The 24,729-nt window shown below is 38.3% G+C and overlaps 1 protein-coding gene across 3 annotated transcripts in view; it reads left to right on the forward strand.

Moving 5' to 3' along the window:
- The window catches only part of Fchsd2 (FCH and double SH3 domains 2), a 169,443-nt gene that overhangs the window by 60,627 nt on the left and 84,087 nt on the right, over window positions 1-24,729 (forward strand). For all 3 annotated transcript variants that reach the window (XM_021640968.2, XM_021640969.2, XM_060367675.1), the window contains one exon: window positions 12,708-12,784. In XM_021640968.2, the coding sequence (XP_021496643.1) occupies window positions 12,708-12,784 (77 nt within the window). The remainder of the gene's footprint in view (window positions 1-12,707; window positions 12,785-24,729) is intronic.

Genomic DNA, 24,729 nt, shown 5'->3' on the forward strand with positions numbered 1-24,729 from the left:
CTGTCTTGGTTCTAATACTTGTATGTTTTTAGTTGTGTTAATTATTCCCTTTAAAGTCTGCCTGAGTGTTCAACTCTCCGAGGAAGCTTTGAAGATCATGTGATCTCAGTTCTAGCACTGCCTTCCTTTCCTTTCCTTCTGATTCGCTATTAAGCTGATTCGCTATTAGTTTTTAATCCCTAAAAACTAAAAATGAATATTAGTTTAAATATTTGACTACTCTCATTTTTAACAGTGACCTTTTAAAAAGAATAGTGAATATTTCAACAGTGTCCAGTATTCAGGCTAACATTAGCATATAGTTGAAAAGCTCAGGGAATACTTGAATGAAAGTTTTGAGCATATACATGCCTGCCATGCTTTGCCTCGGCCTCTGTATCCCCTCCTCACTAAACCTTATTTGTTGGAGTATCATTGAAGTTGATCTATTACTGCCTTTATTTCTGATATAAGGAAAATCAAGATCAGGACAAGTAGATGAACTTAAAGTTCATCCTGTGTGTGTGTGTCTGTGCTCTTAACCAGTGTGCTAGAGAGTCTCAGTAATAGCTACTCATGGAAATCACTTATGAACTTTGTTAAATTGTCAGTATCCCGACTGCTACAGTTTGATCAACTTGTAACGCTTATTCTGTAGTACTTCAGGTATATATGGAGGGACCTTGTCAGTTTTGCTTTAGAATTTCTGGTGGTACTTTGCACCCAGAACATTTTTCTTTGTAGCTGGGCACTGTGGTGCCTGCCCTGTACTGAGGCCCAGCACTAGGATTGTAGCAACAGGAGGATCTTCAGCTTGAGGCTTCCTTGTCTCTAAAATCCAAGGGCTGAACAGACAAGATGGCTCACAGGGTAGGGACAGTGGCCACTAAGCCTGCCAACCTGAGTTTGCTCCTTGGGAGCCACCCAGTGGGAAGAGAGAACCAACTCTGAAAGTTGTCATTTTACACCAAGGAAATCATGAGCTTTCTAAAGCCAAAAAAGGGCTAGTGATAGAGCAATACAACTTTAAAAAGTGACTTTTATTCATTATTCACTACTCTCTAGTTTATGTCAGAAATTACCTGATCTTCAATAGATAAATTGCATAATCTTTTATAATTTATTTTGTTGCAGTTGAAAAGCTTGAACATTATGGGATGCACACTTTGAAAAGAATTGATGCTTTGGTGGCTTTCTCTACTCTGAGTTTTGAGATGTTATGTTTTATTGATGTGATTATTTATTTTATAAATATGTTACATACTGATGTAATTATTTATTAACTTGATGTTTTTATGAAAGCAGGAACTTGATCCTTGTTAGCCTAAGTTCAGGCTTTGATACCTGCTTTTAACATTAGTGACATCTTTTGTGAGTAATTATTTATGTTGAATGTTATAAGCTTAAACAGCCAGAAATTGCTTCATTAAGGATGAGTAATCTTTACATCTTTACCAACAAAGTTCAATTAGGTAGTATACTTGACAGTTTTAGTGTCTTTCTCTCTTTTTTTTTTCCCCTAGTCAGGGTCTCACTGTGTATCCATAGCTGGCCTGGTACACCATACTTAGATGAGGCTAGCCTCACAGAAATTGACCTTCTTGAGTGCTAGAGTTTATAGTAATTAGTTTTGCATTTTGTTTGTTTGTTTTGTTTCTTTTTTTATTTTTATTTTTTTTTTGAGACTGTCTTTACATAGCCATGGCTGCCCTGGAACTCGCTATGTGGAATAGGCTGGCCTTGAACTCACAGAGACTCTTTGCTGCCTGAGTTCTGGGACTTAAAGACATGTGCCACTATACCCTCCGAAAGTAGTTTTTATTAAAAGGCTTTTAAAATTTCAATTTTAACCTCTATTAAATGCAGCTTAAAATTTTGTATGAAAAATGAAATTTTTAAAGGCTTTTTAATGTCTTATTTACTAATAAAATTGTCTCTGAAATTCCCATTTCTTTTTTCAGTAGTTATGTGATAAATCGTTTTTCTTTAAAACCAGCAACACTGAAGTGTTTCTGTGTCACAGTTGTTTTTATTATCTAGCTTAATTTGATTGGGTTACACACACGCTTGCACGTGTGCATTAGTGCGTGTGTATTTCAGGAATCGGGTTCCCAAAGACCCCATCAACAGTTAACAACCCAGTGTTAAAAAAAATGATAAGTGACCACTGCTTTTCAAGTGACACTGCTAAAAGAAAGACCACAGAACTGGGAGAAAATATTTGCAAGAAAATTATTTGTATCAGCAATATAGGAAGAACTCTTAAAAGTGAATAATAAAATATCCTAGGCTGGCTAGTTTTTAGTCAGTTTGACACAGCTATAGTCATTAAGAGGAGAGAGTCTCAACTGAGAAAATGCTTCTGTAAGATTGTCCTGTGGGCAAGCCTGTAGAACATTTTCTTAATTAGTGATAATGGAGGAGAGCCCAGATTTTGTGGGTTGTGGTCCTGGGTTCTATAGGAAAGCAGGCTGAGCAAGTAGCAAGCCAGTAAGTAGTACTCCTCCATTGCTTCTGCCTCAGGTCCTGCCTCTGGGTTCCTGCCCTTCCTTTTTTTTTTTTTTTTTTTTTTTTTAGTGAACTGTTTTTATGGAACTGTGAGGGAAGTAAACCCTTTCCCAAGTTGCTTTTGTTCATGGTGCTTCATTATAGCAATAGTAATCCTAACTAAGGCACATCCCATCTTAAAAGTGGACCAAAGACTGGGACAAACATCTCTGGGGGAAAAAAGAAAGAAAAAAATTAAAGATGGCAGACAAGTATGTCAAGATGCTCAGCATTGTATCACTAGGAAATCAATAGTGAGACAGTTGCACTCCCGGATAGTGAGAATGCCAAGTGCTGCCTAGGATGTGGAGAAACAGGAGTGCTTTGTTGCCAGGAGAAATGGAAGATGGCACTGCCACTTAGGAAGTAAAAGCCTTGTTACATGATCAGGCAGTTACGCGCCTTTACATGTAAACCACATGTGTTGAAAACATACGTTCACACAAAATCTTACACATGGATGTTTGCATCTGCTTTATTTATAATTTCCAAAATTTTTAAACAACATAGATATCCTTCTGTAGGTGAATGGAAAAGGAACTGTGGTAAATCAGACAATGAGCAGCTAAGACTGTGAAAGACATGGAAGTCATATTATCGAAAGATCCTAGTAGAAAAATTAATTTAATTTTATTAATAATTTAATAAAACTATGTAATGTTATGTGATTATAAGTACATACTGGTAAAGCATACTATGCAGCTAGAAAGGATCAGTGACTGGAAGATATGATGGGGTGGACAGGAAGGGAGGGACTGAGGGTTTAGGGTAGAGAAACTGTAACAGAGCAGCAGTGGATACATGATGTTGTCCATTTGTCAAAATTAACAGATCGTAAATAGTAATTCAAGCCGTGGACTTCAGTTAATGTGCTGATATTTCATTAATTGTAACCAGTGCATTAAGAAATATTTTAATAATAACTGGCATCACAACTGAGTAGGAACCCTATACTTCCTGTTCATTTTTTGCTCTGAAAAATAAAGGCTATTAATTGTCCACCAAAGTGAAAAATAATTTAATTCAACAGTTATTTATTGAACAAAGTTTGTTTACTATGCCAGGTTTTTATAGTTATGTTCTTTTACAGAATTTATTTGCAGCTGTCAATCAAAATGTGTAGTGATCTGAAATATAATGCATGATTTTATCTGAATGAATTGAGCAGTCAGGAAGTATTTTAAACTTTGAAAAATGGCCTAGATCTGAGCATATGTCAACTAGCTGGGTGAGCTTATGTAAATTACTTAACTTTTAAAATCTTCTCTTGCTTATCTGTGCATAAGATGATGGTTACAGAAGTTCACAGTGTGAATATCTTTCTCTGATACTATCTCCAGCGGTCACTTGCATATGTGTCCTCCCATCTATCAAGGAAAATTAAAGGAGAATGCCTCGCCTTTGCTTTGAAAGTTCAGACACGTTTGAGTTATTTCTCCTGAATTTCCATCTCTGTTCCCAGATGGCTGTGGTCGAGCACATGAAACACCATTTGCTTGCTGATTAAATACATTCCAGCTTCTGCTTTTGAGAAGGAACTGCTTTTACAGCTGTCTTTGACATCAGTGGGTAGCTCAGTCACGCTGACTAGTGTAATGCTTTTTATTGCTTGAAAACAACAGAAACCAAATCGTTTCTCCCCAGTAAAAACCTTCTTGTGATGGGAGCTGTCAAATAGGTACTAGCTACTCTTCGCCCGGAAAACAATGCGCTAAATGTAGAAGACATTTTAAATGGTATTGTATTAAGAATGTTTGGTGACTTATTAATAGTCTGAAAAAGCTAAAAATTTGGACATTTTATTCTAAAAGTCTAGAAGCTATAAGTTGTGTTTTTCCAGTTGATATTTTTTCCCCCTGATACCAAGTACAGAACCTAGGACCTCAAGTATTCTAAAGTGCTATTCCCAGTCTTGGTAATGTTTTAATAAACTGAGTCAAATCCAGTTTTTACCGACCTAAATCATTATTGGGAGATGACTGCAACTGTGAAATATTGTAAACCTCTTTCCCAGTAGCTCTAGCACTTTGCGGGGAAAAACATTTACAGAATGCAAGGAGAGGGAAAAAAAATCAGAGACCCATGAGTATATAGCTATCTTTCTTAGGCAAGGAGCATACTGAAAAAATGTAAGACAGAGTAAAAGCTAATGAAATTTTATTTTATCTATTTATTTATTTGGGTCATAGTCTCACTATGTAGCCCTGACTGGTTTGGAGCTCACTTTGTCAATGAGGCTAGCCTAGAACTCACGGAGACCTCTTACTTCTGTGTCCACGTGCTAGGATTAAAGACATGCACTGCCAGGCCATGAAGCTATTGGGATTCTAGAAGAAAGCTAAGTCAGTGTGTTCTCGTCTATAGAATTAGCTCCTGATGAAAGTTTGAGTAACATTTCCATTGTAGGTTTTTTTGGTTTTTTTTTGTTTGTTTGTTTGTTTGGTTGGTTTTTTTTGTTTTTTATATATATATATATATACAGGAAAAAAGTCAAGGGACAATGTTGAAGAAAACTTAAATAATTGAATAACTGGTACTTGATATTCACCAGTGGGTGGATTTAGCCGTGTGCCTCTCTAAAAGGAGGATGCCTTTTATTAAATAGTTCTAAGTTACATACTCATGCGGTCAGTTGCGCTATACAGACCAGGTGTCTAGCATCTTCTAAGAACTCACGCATGTGCCTTCTGTTGTGGAAGTGCACGGTAGCAGCACCCAGTGGAGAACTAAGTGTGTGTCAGACAGATAAGCTGTGTGTCCTACATATGCTAAGGCTGAGTTCTACATGAGCGGGTGAGCCGAGATGACACTACACATCTCAGTTATTAGAAAACGTCTAAGGAAACCTTTGAAAATGTTTTTGTCAAATTTTATGTCAATCATTGTAATAATGGTGTTGCCTTTACTCTGAATTGAGTAAAAGAAAGATATGAGAGGGGCTTCTGCTGTTTGGGGTTTGGTTTGTGAGGGTCTTACTTTGTGTGTAGCCTGTGCTGGCCTCAGATTCACACTGTACCTGGCTGGCCTCTTGCCTCACCCTCCTAATGCAGTAATTACAGGTGTGTATTACTACCCATGTTAAAATATATTCATCTGCTCACTTTTTAGTCAAAAGTGATATATCAAATGTGTGAATGTTAAAAAAAAAAACAACAAAAAACAAAACAAAACAAAAATTCCAAAGTAACAAGCCCCTGATACAAAAAATTCAGCAATCCTAAAATAAAGTCCAGAATCTTTTTTCTTTTAGAGTAATTTTGAATTTACAGCAAAAATGCAAAGATAGTCTAGGGCTGTCCTCCAGCTTTCGGCATTACGCCAGCACTGAGCTGCGATGCTTCGCCAGTCGACGCTAGTGCGCTACTACAGACTCTTTGCACACCGAGGTCACGCCAGCTTTGCGTGATGGCCTTTTCTTTAATCAGCACTACATCGGGTTCGCGGCCTCTGTTGGTCTGTGAAATGTTTCATTCTGTCTTTGTCTTTTATGATCTTGATATCCTTGGACAGACAGTATTGCTCAATAGTGTACCCTGTTGCTCAATTTCCACTTGTCTTACGTTTTCCTAGTGATTAGGCTGAGCTTGGCAGGTTTGAGGGGGGACATTATGGAGGCGAAGTACCATTCAGAACACATACCAGATGCACAGTTGTTAACGTAATTTGTTACTGATAATGTTAGCCTTGATCACTTGACCTAAGTAATATTTGCTAGGCTTCTTCCCGTTAGCTATCCTCTACTCTGTGGAAGCAGGTCACCCTCTTAGTGCAGCCCATCAGCACCTAAGCTCCATCTCTGTCAGAGTTCGTAGCTGTACAAATTACTTGGAACTTCTTGTGTGGGTGACTTGTCTCCCTGTGTATCATCATTATCATCATCGTCGTCGTTGTCGTCGTCATATTGAGATGGAGTCTCTGTTACATAGCTCTGGCTGTCTTGGATCTTTCTGTGTAGACTAGTCTGGCCTCAAACTGCCTCTGCCTCTTGGGTGCTGGGATTAAAGGTGTGTCATTTATATCAAAATGAACTATTTATGCTTTAGGTTGGTTATCTTCCACCACTGCCCTGTTTTGTGACTGATATTATTTTATTCTCTTTGAAATTCTGTTTTATGTGTATGGGTATTTTGCCTGTTTGTTTGTGCATCATTTGCCTTCCTGATGCCTGTGGAGGAAAGAAGAGAGGACTGGATCATCCAAAACTGGAATTACAGAGGGTTATGATTTGCTGAGAATTGAACCTAGGTTCTCTGGAAGAGCAGTCAGTGCTCTTAACCACGGCCCCAAATTATGTCATTCTTGGCCAATGAAAGGCCTGTTGTTGACTCCTAGATGCTGTTGACATGCATCGTGTGTGTGTGTTTATGTGTGTGTGTGTATGTGCTTCCATGCATGTCTGTGTTTCTTCACCTTTTGGCACTATGAGATGGTTCAGGAGTACTTAGTATATTTGCTACCCTAGCCTTTCTAGAACTTTTTAGTGGACAAAGTGAGGACATAAACTTTTTACTACTCACATGTGTACATCTATCTGTGTCATTCTTTTATGTATAGTTTGATTTGCTGCCTCTGACTCTGATTCACCCCATAAGTTACTTATTTCAATTTTCCCCTCTTGCTTATTGTAACATCCTCTTTCCAACATTGAGTAACATGGCTTCTATCATCTAAGTTCCATGTATTTGTTTAATTCTGATATTCTACCACACTGTAAAATTGTTAAAATATAACTATTAAGCAAAACCATTATCAAATAGGGTAGTCTATGTATGTACTTCCTTTTGTCTTTCTTGTTTATTTGTTGTTGTTGTTGTTGTTGTTGTTTTTTAATTTTTTAAGACAGGGTTTCTCTGTATAGCCCTGGCTATCCTGAAACTCACTTTGTAAACCAGGGTGGCTTCGAACTCAGGGATCCACCGTTTCTACCTCACAAGTGCTGGGACTAAAGGTGTGCATAGCCACACTTGGCTTCCTTTTGTCTTTTGTTGCATAATTTCTAGATAGAATATATTCTTCAGTATTATTTGTAAAAATACTATCTTAAATAAGAGTTACAGATTTTTTGCCTCTTAATTTTCTATGCTTACTGGTGAAGTTAAATCTCTTTTAGTAAATTCATTTGCTATTGTCTTTAAAAAAAAACCCGAGCACTTCAAACTTTTCCTTAAGTGTGGAATTAACGGTGCCCCCTTTAATCTCAGCACTCAGGAGGCAGAGGGAGGCGGATCTTTGTATGTTTGAGGTCAGTCTGGTCTACAGAGAGTTCTAGGATAGCAAGGGCTATATAGTGAGACCCTGTTGTGTTGGTTGGTAAGTTGGTTGGTTGGTTTTTGGTTCTTCAAGACAGGGTTTCTCTGTTTAGCCTTGGCTGTCCTGGACTCACTCTGTTAGACCAGGCTGGCCTCTGCTTTCCATGTACTGGAATTAAAGGTATGTGCCACCATTGCTCAGCTGAGACCCTGTTATTTAGAACAAAAAAATGAAAAAGAATTGAGGGCTGAAGAGATGGCTTAGTAGCAGTTAAGAACACTTGCTGCTTTTACAGAGAGTCTGGATTCAGTTCCCAGCATTCACAGAAATTAATAGATTTGAGAGAGGGATTATAAAGTTCTTTGTTCCTATTGAAGAGTGTGAGCGTGTGGCAAAGGCTGTCATCACGCATGCAGCTTATGCAGGGATGCAGTGTACTTGCTTTTTAAAAGATCATGTGTATAACATTGGGAATTTTTGTGATACAAAGCGTATAAATAATGATGTTTCCTATTATTTAAAAAAGCCACCTCATGCCAATCTCTTAAGTGACTTTTAAGTTTTAATTTCATTTTTTGTGCTGTATAAAGAATGGCTGCATACAGAATGGCTCTGAGAGAGCCAGGAGCACACTCCTGCTCAGCTTGCTGTCATGAACAGGCCAAAGGTTAAACCATCAGTCCATTTCCCAGTGTCTGCTTAACAGTGGCTTTCTTTGTATCTCCTCACTTGTTAGGGAAATACAGCAAGTGTTATTGAATGGTAAAACAAAGCAAGTCTTATGTCAGACACTGACAGCTTTTTAAATATTTGGAATAGGATGTCATTGGATGTTCCAAAGGCTATCAGATAATAGTACATTTTTATGGAAGTCACTGCTTCCGTGGGAATTACATTGCTAGTCAAAGGAACTTTCTGTAGCTGGTGTTCAAGTCAATGCAAATAACTATATGCCTAGTAGACCAGTTTTAGAGAGTAATACTGTTCTCCGAGAGTCAGGGAGTGAAAAAAAACCTTTAAATATCACTAGTCATGACGTTATTTTCCATAGTAAATTACCTAGTGTGGATAATTTTCTTTGTAACATACCACTTATCTATATGATGTAGCTTTAAGCATAATTTAGAAGGTGAACTAGTTAATTTAGTTCTGTAAAAGTGCCCTCAGAGGCATGAAATTTTTCTCGGGTCTTATTGATAATGGTCATGGATTATTTCTGAGCATCTATGCAGATTAGATCTTGAACAGCTGCGTAGAGTACATAGAAGTCATGATTCCTGTCTCTGTGAACTAACTTGAATAAAGTCTTTCATCTAGAGATCCCACTACTGGGCCAGTTTATGAATCCCTCAACTCATCTCTGAAAGGTTCATTCAGTTTAATACAGTCCAGCTTTGTGGTTTAAAACTAGAAACTGCTTTTGTGGTTTAGAATGCACAAAAAGTTAACAAATTAATGTGAAATTTTTTTAGGATTAGATAAAATCTGCTTTAAATGATGCCTTTTTATTAAAAAGCATTTGAGAACTTGGGATTCTCGCTCAGGCTTAACTTGTCATTTTGATACAGGCCTGGAGTTGCTTTGTAGACCAGGCTGCCTTTAAACTTGTGGCAATTCTTACCGATGTTCCCAAGTCCTGGGATTACAGGACTCGCTCAGAGTTAACTGTCTATGTACTATATCACCTTAAGTAATAGCTGAATATGATAAAGTGTCCTGTTTCTTTGTGGTTTTAACAGTTAGGTCTTACGGAGTTAAGAGAAAGTATGAAGGTGCTCGTTAAACACTTAATTTGTTCTGTATAAACTTAAAGAGTTCTGTCATCCTGTCCTTTCTTTTCTCTTCCCCCTCCTCTCTTTTTGTTTTTGTTTTTTGTTTGTTTTTGTTTCTTCCAAGACAGGGTTTCTCTGTGTAGCCTTGGCCGTCCTGGAAATCACTTTGTAGAACAGGCTGGCCTTGAACTCACAGAGACCTGCCTGCCTCTGCCTCTGAAGCACTGGGATTAAAAGTGTGTGCTTCCACTGCCCATTTAAGAGGCTCGTTTCTTAGACCATGTTCTGTGTAAAATGTTTTGCAAACAGTTTAAAGTTAATTAAGCTGAAAACCATTATCACATGTATATGTATGTAATTTGTTTTAAAAACATACATACATATATGTAATTTGTCTTTGAAAAGTCACAAGAGTCTGTTCCTTATTTGGGCATATATATATTTAAGCTGAATGTTAATGTGCATGTTATGTTACATACCTTCTATTTCTCTCTACAGATGATGAATTCTTTTAATTCAGGCATCTTGACTTAGTTAACTTTTTCAAAAATTAATGTGCAGTATGAAATAGGTATGAAATAAACTTCAGGTGATCTTTTCATTGCTTTGGAACACACATACATAATCTCGTTCAATCATAAGAATAGCCAAATTTGACTATAATTTTACTGAGGAATTTATTTGTAGTTAAAACTAACAGTCGTGATATTTTTTCTTATGTAAAAATTAAGGAACAGAAATTATAAAAATTTCTGTTCCTTAATTTTGAACCTACAGTTACAAAACACAAAAGATTGATACTGTACATGATGAACAGAGTAATATAAATGAAATTTATTTAAGCAGTCAGTGGATATTTTAGCAACAACTAAATGCTAGCACTCTGCTATAGCCTAGATATATAGCACTTTTGATAAAAATAAATAAACATGATCCTACATAATGGAACTTATAGTTAATAAACAGAAAATATACTTAAAGAAGATAGTAACAGGGTATGAGGATAATGAATAAATAGGATTGTGTGACAGAGTAACTGAATGGAGGTGCAAATAGTGGTTAAAAAGATGGAGAAAAAGATGAGGACATAACCTAGTTTATACCTTCTAAACAGTTTCTCAGGAGTCCATGGAAAACTAAGCTATTGTGGGTCAGGAACTGAAAAAGAAAACAGAAATAAGTCAAAAATCTGTTGTAGTCAGGATAATGGAGCCAATTTGGAGGGCCTCCTACAGATTACTTGAGACTGCAATTAATTAAAACAATCCATTATTCAAAATATGAGTTTATAATGGACCATAACTGAGCAATTAAATATTTATCCTGTCTTCCATAAAGAACTGTATCTCAGGGGAACCAAATAGTTCATGAAGATAATTTATTTGTATAGAATTCTAACCTACAACTAAAGAATAAGTTATTTTAGTAAAATGAAATGAAATAACTGTGCAATGAAACTGTTCATGTTTTTCTACTTAGGAGTGTTTGGTTAGGAAAATATAAGAGTCTTTAAAAGAAAGGGAGGTAAGAATTTGGCAGGTATGAGTGAGAGATGATAGGAGGACATGATGGAAACAGCATGAACAAGCTACAGAAGTGAGAGGAAAGACTGTTTTGTAGCTAAGGAAGATTTACCAGTTAGGTTCCCCAGAGTGTAAGAGATGTTAAGTGAAGTACTGGAGATTGTAATTAAGAGGATTTCTTAGAATATATCATACCTGGAAATAGTGAAACCCAACTATTGCCAAGTTCAGGAAGAACTTAAGATTCAAAGGAGCTTTAGTTTTTGCTGTGCATCGAATGGAAAGAATGTTATTTCAACATAAGCATTTGATGAGTTAAGCTAAATTGATTTGGCAGTAGATCTTTTTCAAAAGATACTGTGTATAAAGAATTGATTTTCCCCAAATAAGGATTTATAAGATAGGGCCTGTTATCCTGTTATTGGAACACATATGTGTTTATCTAAAAATTGGAATGAATAATTTAACCTTCCCAACAAAAGTTACTTCTTTGTTCTAATTCCCAAATTTAAACAGATACTCTTTTTGTTGTTGTTGTTGTTATTTAGATTCTTGTTGTATGGATAATAGTGAATATATTTTTATAAAAGTGTTTTCTATTTTAAGTGACTTCTGTGTTTTTTTAATAAAAATATCTTAATTTTTTAATATATATATATAGCCAGGTATGGTGGCACATGTCTGTAATCACAGCACTCAGGGAGGCAGAGGCAGGCAGATCTCTGTAAGTTCGAGGCCAGCTGATCTACAAAGCAAGTCCAGGACAGCTAAGGCTACACAGAAAAAACATATCTCAAATCCAAAAAATAAAAAAATAAATATTTTTTTCTTATATGGAACAACACCAAAGTTTGCTCATCAGTGTAATAAACCAGTCAGTGTCTGTCTGTCTGTACACTGTGAATGTTCCTGTCTCTCTCCTGGTATACGAGAGTTTGATTGCTGGGATTTAGAAGTGTGTGTAGCGGAGAGCCACCTGTGGCTGTCTTCTAAAAAACTCTACTTTACCTGGGGTGTTTAGGTCTCCACCTTCCTTCCACCAACCCCCCAACCTTAAGCAGGAGAGAGAAAGGGTTAGTGGGGAGAGGGGGTGCAGACCCTTTTACTTCTCCCAGCTAGTTAGGCTAAAGGGGTTCCTTTGGGCTCTCTACCAGTCTCAGTCAGCCACGGGCGCAGCTCGCAGCCTCCTCACACTGCTGCACCCCAAGTGTTTCTCTCCATCTGTCTGCCCCAAGCTGCTACACACCACATGCTAACACCCAACGCCACACTTTCTCTTCCTCAACCTTCGCATCTATACTCTCAGAATCCTAGACCATGCCCCTCTCCCTGCAACTGTGGAAGGCCATTATCAGCTGGCAAAAGCCCAAGCTCTGAATGAGACAATTAACAGGTGTCAACAAACTGTTTCTCCGCTAAAACCTCTCACTTGATTAAAACAAAAGTGTGTGTGTGTGTGTGTGTGTGTGTGTGTGTGTGTGTATAAAACCAAAACTTCCATTACAATGTGTCCCGTGCCTCAACTAAGTAACAGTGGGAGCCTTAGATGCCAACTGCATGGTCAATCAAATAGTTTGGTAACATGAAATGAGTATTACTTAATTCTTACTTTCTCATCTTCATATATTTTTAACAGGGTATCCAGAAGTTGGCTAGTCAGTATCTGAAGAGAGATTGGCCTGGAATAAAAACTGATGATCGGAATGATTACAGGTAACTTAGTAAATGGTTTTGCTCTCTCTCTCTCTCTCTCTCTCTGTGTGTGTGTGTGTAAGAGGTCAACCTCAGATATCATTGCTGTGGTTCCCTCAACTTGTATTATATGACAGTGTCTCTTACTGGGCCCTGGGGTTTGCCAGTTAGGCTAGGATGGTTGGCCAGAAAGCCCTAAGAAATCCCTTTTCTCCATCTACCCAGCGTCGGGATTACAAGCACATAACATTACCCCCAGCTTCGATGGAGGTCTGGGAATTGAGCTCAGTCCTTCTTCCGACATGACGTGTACTTTGCACTAAGCCATGGCCCCAGTTCATTTCTTCTGTTTTCAAAATTGGTTTTATTTAGAAGCCCGTCACAGTTAGAGATAATGTAACATTCCAGTTTTTAAAAGGATTACTGCTTTTTCTTCTGTGTTTTAAAGACATAAGTATTTAAAAATTGTATTTCATAACATATGCAAATAAACTTTGTAAATTAGATTATTTCAGCATATCTGAAGCTAAATTTATATATTAATCAATACCCGTATATGGAATCAAAAGAACAGAGAAATACAGGTTGTTTTCTTGTGAAACTATAGGTCATAGAACATTGTCGCAATGGTAATGAAACAAAGTACACTTCTGTATTACTCGTTGACTCATCTAAAGGAAATCTTAAATTTTGAAAGTTGAGATTTATCTGAATGGCTAAATAAAAAATAAGTACTTAATATCACACTAGAAATGTGTGTGTATAACAGGGCGTCCAGAAGCCCGCCTGTTTGTGTTCCACATACAACTTTTAAAGGCCAGTGACAGCAGATTCTGTGCTCAGTGACCTGTCATTATCTTGTGATTTTGTTTAGACTTTGATGCCTTTTGAGGTTTCAAAATTTGGAAATATTTATTGACTTTTGTACTCAGGGATATTCTTAGTCTGAGAAATAGAGAAGTCAAAAAACTCAGAGTTACCATTTTTTTTAGAATTAAGACCAATTCCAGTGAACAATAGTAAAAACAAAATTAAGATAGTTAAGACCTCAATATGACATGTGCAGTTTAAAGCCTGAGTCAGGGATGGGTTTGTAAAGGGGGGTTCCCCATTTCTGAGGAGAAGGGGCAGGGGGAAAGGAAGAAGAGGGAGGAGAGACATAAAATTAATAAATGAATACATTTATTTAAAAAAGTCTGCCAGTTCTGAAGATACCTGATAAAACAGGATCAGATGAAAGGGTGGGGAGGTCCTCCCCAATCAGTGGACTTGGAAAGGGGCAGGGAGGAGATGAAGAAGGGAGGGAATGAGGGAGCAGATACAGCTGGGATACAGAGTTAATAAAATGTAACTAATAATAAAAAAAATTTAAAAAAAAAGGCTGAGCTTTCTCAGAAAATTAGGAATAGTGCTACCTCAAGATCCAGCTATACTACTTCTATCCATATATCCAAACTATGCTCAAGTACACAACAAGGACATTTGCTCAACCATGTTCACAGCAGCTTTATTCACAATAGCCAGAATCTGGAAACAACCCAGATGTCCCTCAACTGAGGAACGGATACAGAAATTGTGGTGCATTTATGCAATGGAATACTGCCCAACAATTAAAAACAAGGAATCTTGAAATTTGCATGTAAATGATGGGAACTAGAAAAGATCATCCTAAGTGAGGTATCCCAGAAGCAGAAAGACACACACTGTATATACTCACTTGTAAGTGGATATTAGACATATAAGATAGGATAAATGTACTAAAATCTGTACACCTAAAGAAGCTAAGCAAAAAAAAAAAAACAAAAAAAAACCCAAAAAAAAACAAAACAAAAAAAAACACAAAAACAAACAAAAAAAAAAAAACACAAAAAAAACACAAAAAAAACCAAAAAAAAACAAAAAAAACCCAAAAAAAAACAAAAAAAAAACAAAAAAAAAAACAAAAAAAAAAAATAAATAAAAAAAAAAGAAGCTAAGCAAGAAGGAGGACCCGGGGTAAGATGCTCAAATCTCATTCAGAAAGGCAACTGGAATGGACATCAGAAGAGGGAGAACACAGGGAACAGGACAGGAGCCTCCCACACAGGGCCTCTGAAAGACTACCCAGCAGGGTATTGAAGCAGGTGCTGAGACTCAAAGCCAAACTTTGGGCAGAGTTCAGGGAATCTTATGAAAGAAAGGGGAGATAAAAGACCTGGAAGGGGACAGGAGCTCCACAAGGAGAGCAACAGAACCAAAAAAATTTGGGCAGAGGGGTCTTTTCTGAGACTGATACTCCAACCAAAGATCATGCATGGAGATAACCTAGAACCCCTGCACAGATGTAGCCCATACCTTAGTAAGGGGAACAGGGGCTGTCTGTGACATGAACTCAGTGGCTGGCTCTTCAATCACCTCCCCCAGCAGGGGAACAGCCTTATCAGGTCACAGAGGAAGACAGTGCAACCAGTCCTGAAGGGACCTGATAGGCTAGGGTTAGATGGAAGGGAAGGAGGACTATCAGTGGACTTGGGGAGGGGCAGGGAAGAGAAGAGAAGGAGGGTGAGATTGGGAGGGGGCTACAGCTGGGATACAAAGTGAATAAATTGTAATTAATAAAAAAATAAATCAATAAGACTAAAAAAGAAAAGCCTGAGTCAGAAAGCATGCTACTAAAATGTTGGTAATGATTGATGTTATTAGAGCATTTCTTAAGAACGGAACTAGAAAGTAGAATGGTAATAGAAGAAATCCCAATGGTTATTTGCACTGGCAGGCTTTAACTTCCATAGCTACAAAATAATAGATGCTATAATTTTAATATTAAAATAGAAAATAAAAATCGAGATCTTCTTATGGACTTAGCAGTATGTAAACAATTCAGCTGAGGAGAATGAGATGTGGGATCAAGCTCTAAATAAAAGAGATATGTAATTAAAGTCCTGTAGCTAGTAAATAGACTGTGTTTTGATGGTGTGACTCAGCCTTCCAGGAGAGGCTCTGTTGCTGATACAGGGTTGCAACTGATGGGTTAGGTATATTCTAGTTTGTTTGAGATTCAGGGGTCAGGTTACTGAAGAAAGCAGGGCAGTGGCTATGCTCCCAGGCAAACTCACAGAACCTAATTGTGAGTCAATAATTCATGAATACTCACTAATCGCCAGACACCTTGCAGGGATGTTATTCACACTCATGATTATTAAAACAGCCTACTGAGGACAATATAATTATCTTTATTTTATTTAAGTCAGCTGTTAAAGTGGACATTAAGATTAGAGGCCTTGAAAGATACAGTGAGCGTCTTTGAGGAGCTTACAGAAGGTAGCCACTATGAACTGTTGTCGAATTGGGAAACAGTAGGGGTATATGTGACGGAAAACCCTCACTGACAGCACTTAGTCTGAAGGAATGTGAAAGACGGCCAGGCAGAGAGCCTGGGGAAAGGGCTCTGAGCTGAAGTAACATGTGGAAACCTGAACAGTTGAGGATGGCTAGTGTGAGATGCGTAGGTGGGAGGGTAAACCTGGCAGTGGGGAATGCATAAGTAAGCATCAAAGAGGGCTTTGGCTATCCTGCCTGGGGCATTTGTATTCAGAAGGTAAGACAGGCATTGTAGAATGTGAGTGGAGAAGCCTGTGATTAACTCCATGATCATAGTACAGGTAGAACAGAGCAGCCCCAAAATGCCCAAAGTACAGAACGTCAGAATTCCTCACTTATCTCCATTTGAACCATGGTAGTTTTAGTAAAAATGAGGTTGTGGGGGACATTTCAGAGATTTATAAGGGGGTGAAGCCAGAGAGCTTACAGTCAATTTGGTTTTGGGGTTTGCCAGGTTTATTCTGAGGCAAAGTATAGACAGCTTCCTTTGTGTCTAAAATAGTCCTTGGCACAGAAGAAACTTGATAAATATTTACTGACCAACTAAAATAAGGTGGAGGGCAGGGAAGATTATACAATGATTCCCAGAACTTTCTCTTTTTGGTCTTTCATATTATTTTGTTCCTTTAACATAGTAATATGATGGTCATTTTTTGTCCTAACCAGTAGGTCTGTAAACATAGACTTATCCATCCAACGTGCAGGCTGATTCTGCTTCTTGAAACAGTCCCACCGCAAACCCTCTGGTCAACCAGCTCAAGTCACGCCCTTGCCTGACTTTCTTTCCACTGTCGTGTGGCCACTTCACTGACTCTTTCCAGACATTTCCCTGGCTCCCGTGACGTTGCCGCATTTTTCATATAGAATGTGTCTGCCCTTACTGCAGCACCTTCGGGGCTTTGAGCCCCTTTGTCCTAGAAATTTTAAGTTAGGAAATTTGAGAGGATGGTGAAGGTTCTCGGGAAAACACAATAGAGAGATCAGAATTGAGGATAAGAATGGCAGTTGCCAATTTGAGAAACTATATAATTTCCCCCTTCCTTTTCATCTCATCAAACCTTACCGTGTACCCTTCCATTATTTCTTTCAAAACATGGCCTCTTTTTCATTAATTATTGCTACGTGTGTATATATACATACATGTATTCCTAAGTACATGAATACAGCGTATTCAGAAATGCAGCATTACTTGTATGGACGTTTTCGGGGCTGATGTTTGTATCAGATAAGCAGTTGGCATGCTCTTCCCCACAGAAGCTTCCCCGCCCCCTGCTCTCAGCATGCTTTAGTTGCTTAAAATTCTTGTAAGTTGAGGTGTCGTGGACTTTCCCTCCGGCCGCTGTTGTTGTCCCTGTGAAGCTCATATTTGGATGGTCGTGCTGAGGAGGCTTGATGTCTGTAGCTTCTGACATTCCTAAGAGTCACAGCCCCACAGAAAACCTCACGATCCTCTTATTTATTTAAGGAAATCTTCTGCCCCCTCTTCTGTGCCTTACGTGTCTGGGTGTTTTGTTGGGAATGGAATTGCCAACTTTTATTTATTTATTTGATGCCTATTGGGTCTTAGTAATTTCAGTTTCCTGGTTAATTTGTTAATTGATAGCTGGTTCAGTTTAAAAATTCTTATCAAAGTAATAGATGACTGTCGTTAGTTAAAAGTGCAGAAGAGTATAAACGGTGGAGTCCAGCCTCTTCTTTCCCAGACCTCCTCCTCTCACCTTCAGCCCCTGGAGCAGTTACTGTGAGAGGCACGAGCTCTTTTCTTTACATTTGTTTCTGCGTGCTTTGTCCATGCAGCTTAATTCTCTTTAACAGGACTAGAGTTAGTGTAGGCGTATGTTCCTAGATGCCCCTCTGCCAGCAGGTGTACATATGCCTGCAGACATGCACAAAATCTACTTTAGACAGCTGTGCAAAGCAGTTTTCATTCTTTTTAGTGGCCGTTTTAATATCAGAGTAAGATGCTCCATGTCATTTGTTTCTCTGTTGGTAATTAATTACTATTATAAATAATGCTATAGTAGATAAATCTCCTATGCTCATAAATAAATCTTTGTACACCATGAAAGTATGGCTATATCTGTGGTGTAAATTTTATTTAAAATGCTGGTACTAGAAGTTGTTGACCATAAAGACTCTATCAATACATTTTATATTTCTTCAAATATTATTTAAAATTACTCCATAGACTCAGTCTCCAAGTGGGTTCCCTAGTAAGGGGAGCAGGGGCTGTCTCTGGCATGAATTCAGTGGCTGGCTCTCTGATCACCTCCCCCTGGTGGAGGTGCAGCCTTGCCAGGCCACAGAGGAAGACTATGAAAGACAGTCCTGACGAGATCCCATAGGCTAGGGTCAGATGGAAGGGGAGGAGGACCTCGCCTATCAGTGGACTAGGGGAGGGGCATAGGAAGAGAAGAGGGAGGGGTTGGGAGGAGATGGGGGAGGTACAGCCCAGATACAAAGTGAATAAATAATAATAATAATAAACTTTTAAAAATAAACTTACTCTTTTCTGTTAATCGAGTCATTCATTATTATCAGTGTGCATTAGTGGTTCTTTATATTGTTTGCCTGTGATGATGCATGATTCATTGATGCTATGAAACTACCTCGTTGACCTGAAAACTAGACTTTTTTAATACTTTCTCTGGGGGATAGTTTTTGTAGTTTTTGCAGGTAGTTTTCAGTGTTTTTACTGTCAGTGCTCCTCAGAGGACCAGCCTCGGGTTTCTATAGATTTTCCTAATCAATCCTGACCTTAAATAATTGTCTGTAGGGCAGGAGAGATGGCTCAGTGGTTAGAGCACTGGCGGCTCCTCCAGTGTTCCTGGGTTCAATGCCCAACACTTACATGTCAGCTCACAGCTGTCTGTAACTGAAGTTCCATGAGATCCAATTGCCTTCTTTTGAAGTGCAGACAGACATGCAGACAGAGCACCCATATAAAGTAAATAAATAAATACTGTTTGTAAACTGGCACTGATGTTTTTATTAGAAAATATTTCCACTTAGAAAACAAAAACTCAGCTGTCTTTTACCTCTCTTGGTTTCATCTTCTTTTTTTCTGGACTGTTCTGCAGCTGCTTCTCTCTGCCCATGATTGCTCTCTTTCACAATTATGCTTGCTGCAGTGCAAAAAAAACCGTCTTTACCTTTCATCCTGACTGTTTTCATGTCTTTGTAAAATACGCCTTTTACTACTAGCTGCTTGAAAGTCTTTTGTTTTCATCCTTGCCGACAGAAGGAATTTAAATTTCTACTTAGATAGTCAAAGCCGTCTTGAAGAGGCCTGGCTGCAAACCACCTGTCTTCTCATCTGGGGCAGCTCCCCTTGTCTTGGTTCTCTAACCCTGGAGTACCGCTGCAGCTTTGCTGCAGTTTTTATCACAGCTTGGCCAGGCTGCAAGGAGGTCTTCTCCTTGGCTTCCAGTAGCCTCTTTTCCTCTAGCCAGGAATACTAGTAATACATGAAGATTTACATGTCAGAATACTCTGCTCCTTATTATCTCTTACTGTAAGTTAATTTTGTGAATTTACAGTGTGCTGAGAGATCATATTTCTAGACATAGGGAAGAGCAGTGGCTTTGTTTATTATTTTTAATTAATTGGTTAATTATTCATTTATTTATTTGAAAATTTTTAATGCTTTTTTTTTTTTTTTTTTTTTTGGTTTTTCTAGACAGTGTTTCTCTGTGTAGCCTGGACTTGTTTTGTAGACCAGGCTGACCTTGAACTCACAGAGATCTGCCTGCTTCTACCTCCCCCAGTGCTGGGATTACAGGCATGCACCACCTTGTTCAGCTTTTTTTTTTTTGATTGAAAATAGATTTTTTTCATACAATATATCATGATTATAGTTTTCTCTCCACCTACTCCTCCCAGGTTCTTCCCACTGCCCCTACCCTCTGGATTCACTCCCTTTTTGTCTCTCATTAAAAAAGAACAAGCTTCTAAGAGGTAACAACCAAATATAACAAAATAAAATATAATAAGATAAAGCATAAACTTTCATATTGCAGTTGGACACAGCAATCCAACCTCAGGAAAAGAGCTAATAGCGTTAGTATATGTGCATAGGATCTGGCGCAGACCCATGTAGGCCCTGCACTTTTGGCTTCAGTCTCTGTGAGTTCATATACACCTTGCTTGATTAGAGTACCTTGTTCCCCTGGTGTCTTCCATCCTCTCTAGCTCTTACAATCTTTCTGCCTCTTCTTCAGAGTGACTCCCTGAGCTCTGAGGGGAGAGATTTGATAGAGACCTCCAGTTTAGACTGTCTCTTTACATAACGTCTGGCTGTGGGTCTCTGCATCTGTTCCCATATGTGGCCAGAGGAAGCCTCTCTGATGATGACTGGATAAGGCACTGATTTATGAATATAGAAGAATATCATTAGGAGTCGTTTATTATCATTATTATTACGATTATTATTGCTGTTGTTATTTTAGACTGTTTGGTTTTACCTAGGTCTCTGGGCTATCTGGTCCTGGTGCTTGTTTACCCAGGCAGTGTTGTTATGGGTTCCTTCTTACGGAGCAGATCTTACATCAAATCAACCATTGGTTGGCTGCTCCCACAAGCTCTGTGCCACCATTGCCCTAGCGTACTTTGTAGGCAGTGTAGGTGCAGTTCAAAGATTTTGTAGCTGGGTTGGTGCCCATTTATATCTCTTTCAGTAGCCTGCAGAGTACCTTCCCACTAGAATGTAGGGGTAAAGGCTCCACGTAGACACCAGCTTGATTTCTTTAGTGAGTTATGTAGATGTTGTCCTCAGCAATGGGACCCTGCTGTCAGTTTCTGGAGAACAAACTTTTGTCTTGGCAACAGCCTGGGTGTTTCAGTGTTTCCATGGGACCCCCTTGGCCAACAAGTCAGTTGAATGCAACCTAGTCCCATCACTGGAAGTCTTGCCTGGCTACAGAAGTGGCCAGTTGAAACTCCATATCCCCTGTTATTAGCAGCCCTCCTTAGGTTCACCTTCATAGATTTCAGGAAGTTTTCTACTGCATTAGGTTTCCTCACTACCCTCAGTGACCCCCAATTTTAGCCATTTTTTCCCATACTCTTTCCCTCCACTCATATATCGTCTCTCCTCAGTCCCTGCTCCCATTCCCATCTATCCCCAGTTCACCCTTAAAATCTATTCTATTTCCCCTTTCCCAGGAGATTCCCCCCCACCCTCCGCAAAACCTATATCTTTACCTCTGATACTTTTTCATTTCAGTATAACACACAAAACTTTCAAGAATTTGTGAAATGTAGTACTTTATATTTTAGCCAATGTTGGTAGTTTTGAAATTATCATTATTTTTTTTTTATTTTTTATTTTTGAAATTTAAATTTAAATTTATTCCATCAAGTCACCAAAAATGTTGGGACTGCTGAATGAGAGTGGCCATCATAAAGTTACATTTAAGTACTTTGTATGGAAAAGAATCAGGAAATGTGGCCATGGTGAAGAAAATTTGTCATTGTCGGGAGCTTTGACGTTTTGAAAGCCTGGGCCATTCCCAGGGTTTTTCCTTTCTTTGCCTCCTGCTTATCTCTCAAGATCTCGGCTACTGATCTGGTGCCAGGCTTTTCTGCTTCCTGTCACACTTCACACCATGGTCTTCATGGGCTCGTCCTCTGAAACGATAATCCCTCAATAAATAATTTCTCCTCTAAGTTGTTGAGGTCATGGTGTCTTATCACAGCAATAGAATATTAACTAAGTCAGAAGCACATTTTAAGATAAATATTATCAGTGTTGTCTGCAGAAATAAGGGAATAGTCCACAAATAGACATTCTGCATAGAAGCAGAAAATATCCATCAAAAATGTGTAACAAAAATGAATTCAAAATTTGTGGACCTCTGTGGGTCCACAGAGTATATTTTTCACATACTTAATTGCTAAAATCCTCATATAAACTAATAAGTGCCATGTTTATCTTTTTGGGTCTGGGTTACCTCAGAATTATTATTATTTTTCTTTCAGTTCCATCCATTTGCCTACAGATTTCATGATGTCATTATTTTAACAGCTGAGCAATGCTCCAGTAGTATAAAGAATACTCTCACAAACTTCACTGAGAAGTCTCTGAGTCCCACCATCTTATGTCTCTATTGTATAGGATCATAACAAGGAAGTTGGTACTGATGCTGCCTGACAGTACTAAATTGTGCTCAGTTTAATATTCATCTTGACGTAGTCACTGTAGATTGTAGGGACAGGACAGAGACAGAGGTCGGTTAGTAGACGTACATTAATCCAGGTACAAGATGATAGTTGTTTAAACAGATTGCAGGAGATCATTAGTAATCAGATTCTGTTATGTTTTGTAAATCCAAGCAAACAAGATTCCTTGATGAGACATTTGTGAGATGTGAGATAAAAAAGAATCCGTGTTTCAGTAGCCATATGTGAGGTTATTAAATAGATTGCCAGAACTGAGTCTAGGAAATGAGGGATTTACTCTTGAATTGATTTGATGTTGGGTGCCCACTGCCTATGAATATATGTTCAATAAGTAATTGAGGGTTAGGGAAGCTGTCTGGAAAGTTTATGGATTGTCAGCATAGTGACAGTATTTAAGGCATGAACCTGGATGGATAAATAAGAAGAAAAACTGTGGATGGACTCTCCAGAGTCCCTACTTACTAGGCTGGAAGAGAAGAAGGAGCCAGCAAAAGGCAGTGAAGAGTAACCAGTGAGGCAGAGTAAACCAAAAAGGGGAATGCCGTGGAAGCTTGGTATTTTTACCTTCTCGTTACTAAGTGGGGCAGTAGAAAGAAGTGTGCACCATGCTACATGGTATTGCTACTTGAGCCAAGCATGGGTGCGTCCTTGGCATTCCCAACACTCTGAGAGGCTGAGGCCAGAGTACTATGGCAAGTACAGATTGCGTTGAGCTTCACAGTGAAATCTGAACCAGCCAAGGCTATAGAATGAGACTGTGTCTCAAAACATCAAACGAACAGATCTAGAATTTAAGCCCAGGTGTTTGTTTGACTGGTATCTGAATTCTATGTTTTTCACGAGGGACCTCATTGTTCAGGGTATGTTTGCTGCTGGAAATCTAGTCATTTCAAAACATGTTTTTAGTGAAAAGACCTGTCTTTATTGTGAATTTCATGAGATGTATGTATACATCTAATCATTCATTCCTTTTTTTTCATCTAATACATGCTACTAGAATTATTCTATGTTTGTAATACAGTTGTCCACAAGCACATAACCCTGATTCTTTCAAGGAGTTTTCACTGTGCAGGGAGATTAATTAATTTTTTATATAATTAAGCAATTTTATAAAAATAATTGTTTTTAGCTGGGAGGTAGTGGTGCACACTTTTAATCCCAGCGCTCGGAGGCAGAGGCAGGTGGATCTCTGAGTTTGAGGCCAGCCTGGTCTACAGAGTGAGTTTCAGGACAGCCAGGGCTCCACAGAGAAACCTTGAAGAATTTTTTTTTCCCTCAGTGCTGAGAAAAAAAATATCAGTAATTTTACTGCATGATAGTTTACATTATGAATCCTGTCAATTGTCAGGCAGTAGACCACGAAAGACTCCAGTTTTGCTGTATTAAGTCCACCCATGATTTTATGCTTATACAGTACAGTGAATCTTACAAAGAAGTAATCAATGTATTTCTACCTAAATATAATCTCATATCTAAACCAGTTGAATATACTATATAGAATAATATCTAAGACTCATTGGTTGAAGATCATAGTTTATTAATTTTTTTGTTTGTTGGTTGGTTGGTTTGGTTTGGCTTGGCTTTTTGAGACAGTGTCTTATGTGGCTCTGGCTGACCAGTAACTCACTATCTAGACCAGGCTGATCTTGAACTATATTGGGTCTTTTTCTACCTTAATACTATCATCTGTTTATATTTTATGTATTGTATAATCCTATCATTGTAGTAGAAAAATAATCTTAAATATGAGGGAAATTCAGAAAATAAGATTAAGATTTATTAATTATAGCATATCTCATTTAAAAACAAAGTATCATTTGTTGTTGTTATAAGTTATAAAATATACTTACAGTGGAAGAAAAACCTAGGACTGACTGAAGCTTTTGGTAAGTTAGAAAAAAAAATGGTTTGAAAAGGAAGTTGGCTAGAAAAAGTAAAAGATGAATAATTCTTTGACTTTGCCAAGAGGTTCTCATCACAGTGTCAGGCAAAGTTTGAGGTTTGCTTGGAGCAGCTCCAGAGCACAGTGTGAGGCTGGCCAGGCTTGTTGCAGCAGAGACAGATGTTGAGCTCTGCAACACTGTTTCTTTGACAAAAAGTACATAGTACTATACATACAGCACAGGTACATAGTAGTTTTGTGCTGGATACAGTTCTTTCAGCTACATAGGTTTACATAAGACCATGTAGTTGAAAGAGAATGTACTCTGGAGGTATCTGGCCCTCATCTTTATTTCTCTAAGTCTGAGCCTTATTCATTCACCTTATCTGTAAAATAGGAAAGTACCCATAATAAAGAATACAGCTTGACCATAATGTTGAAAGTCCGTATTGCTCACTCATTTCATAGTGTTTTTGTCTCAAAATGTAATGTTTATGTTCCTTCTGCTCCATTATTAATACTAGACTAACCAAAATCCCCTACT

Source organism: Meriones unguiculatus, chromosome 14, assembly GCF_030254825.1.
Source record: "Meriones unguiculatus strain TT.TT164.6M chromosome 14, Bangor_MerUng_6.1, whole genome shotgun sequence".
Taxonomy (NCBI): domain Eukaryota; kingdom Metazoa; phylum Chordata; class Mammalia; order Rodentia; family Muridae; genus Meriones; species Meriones unguiculatus.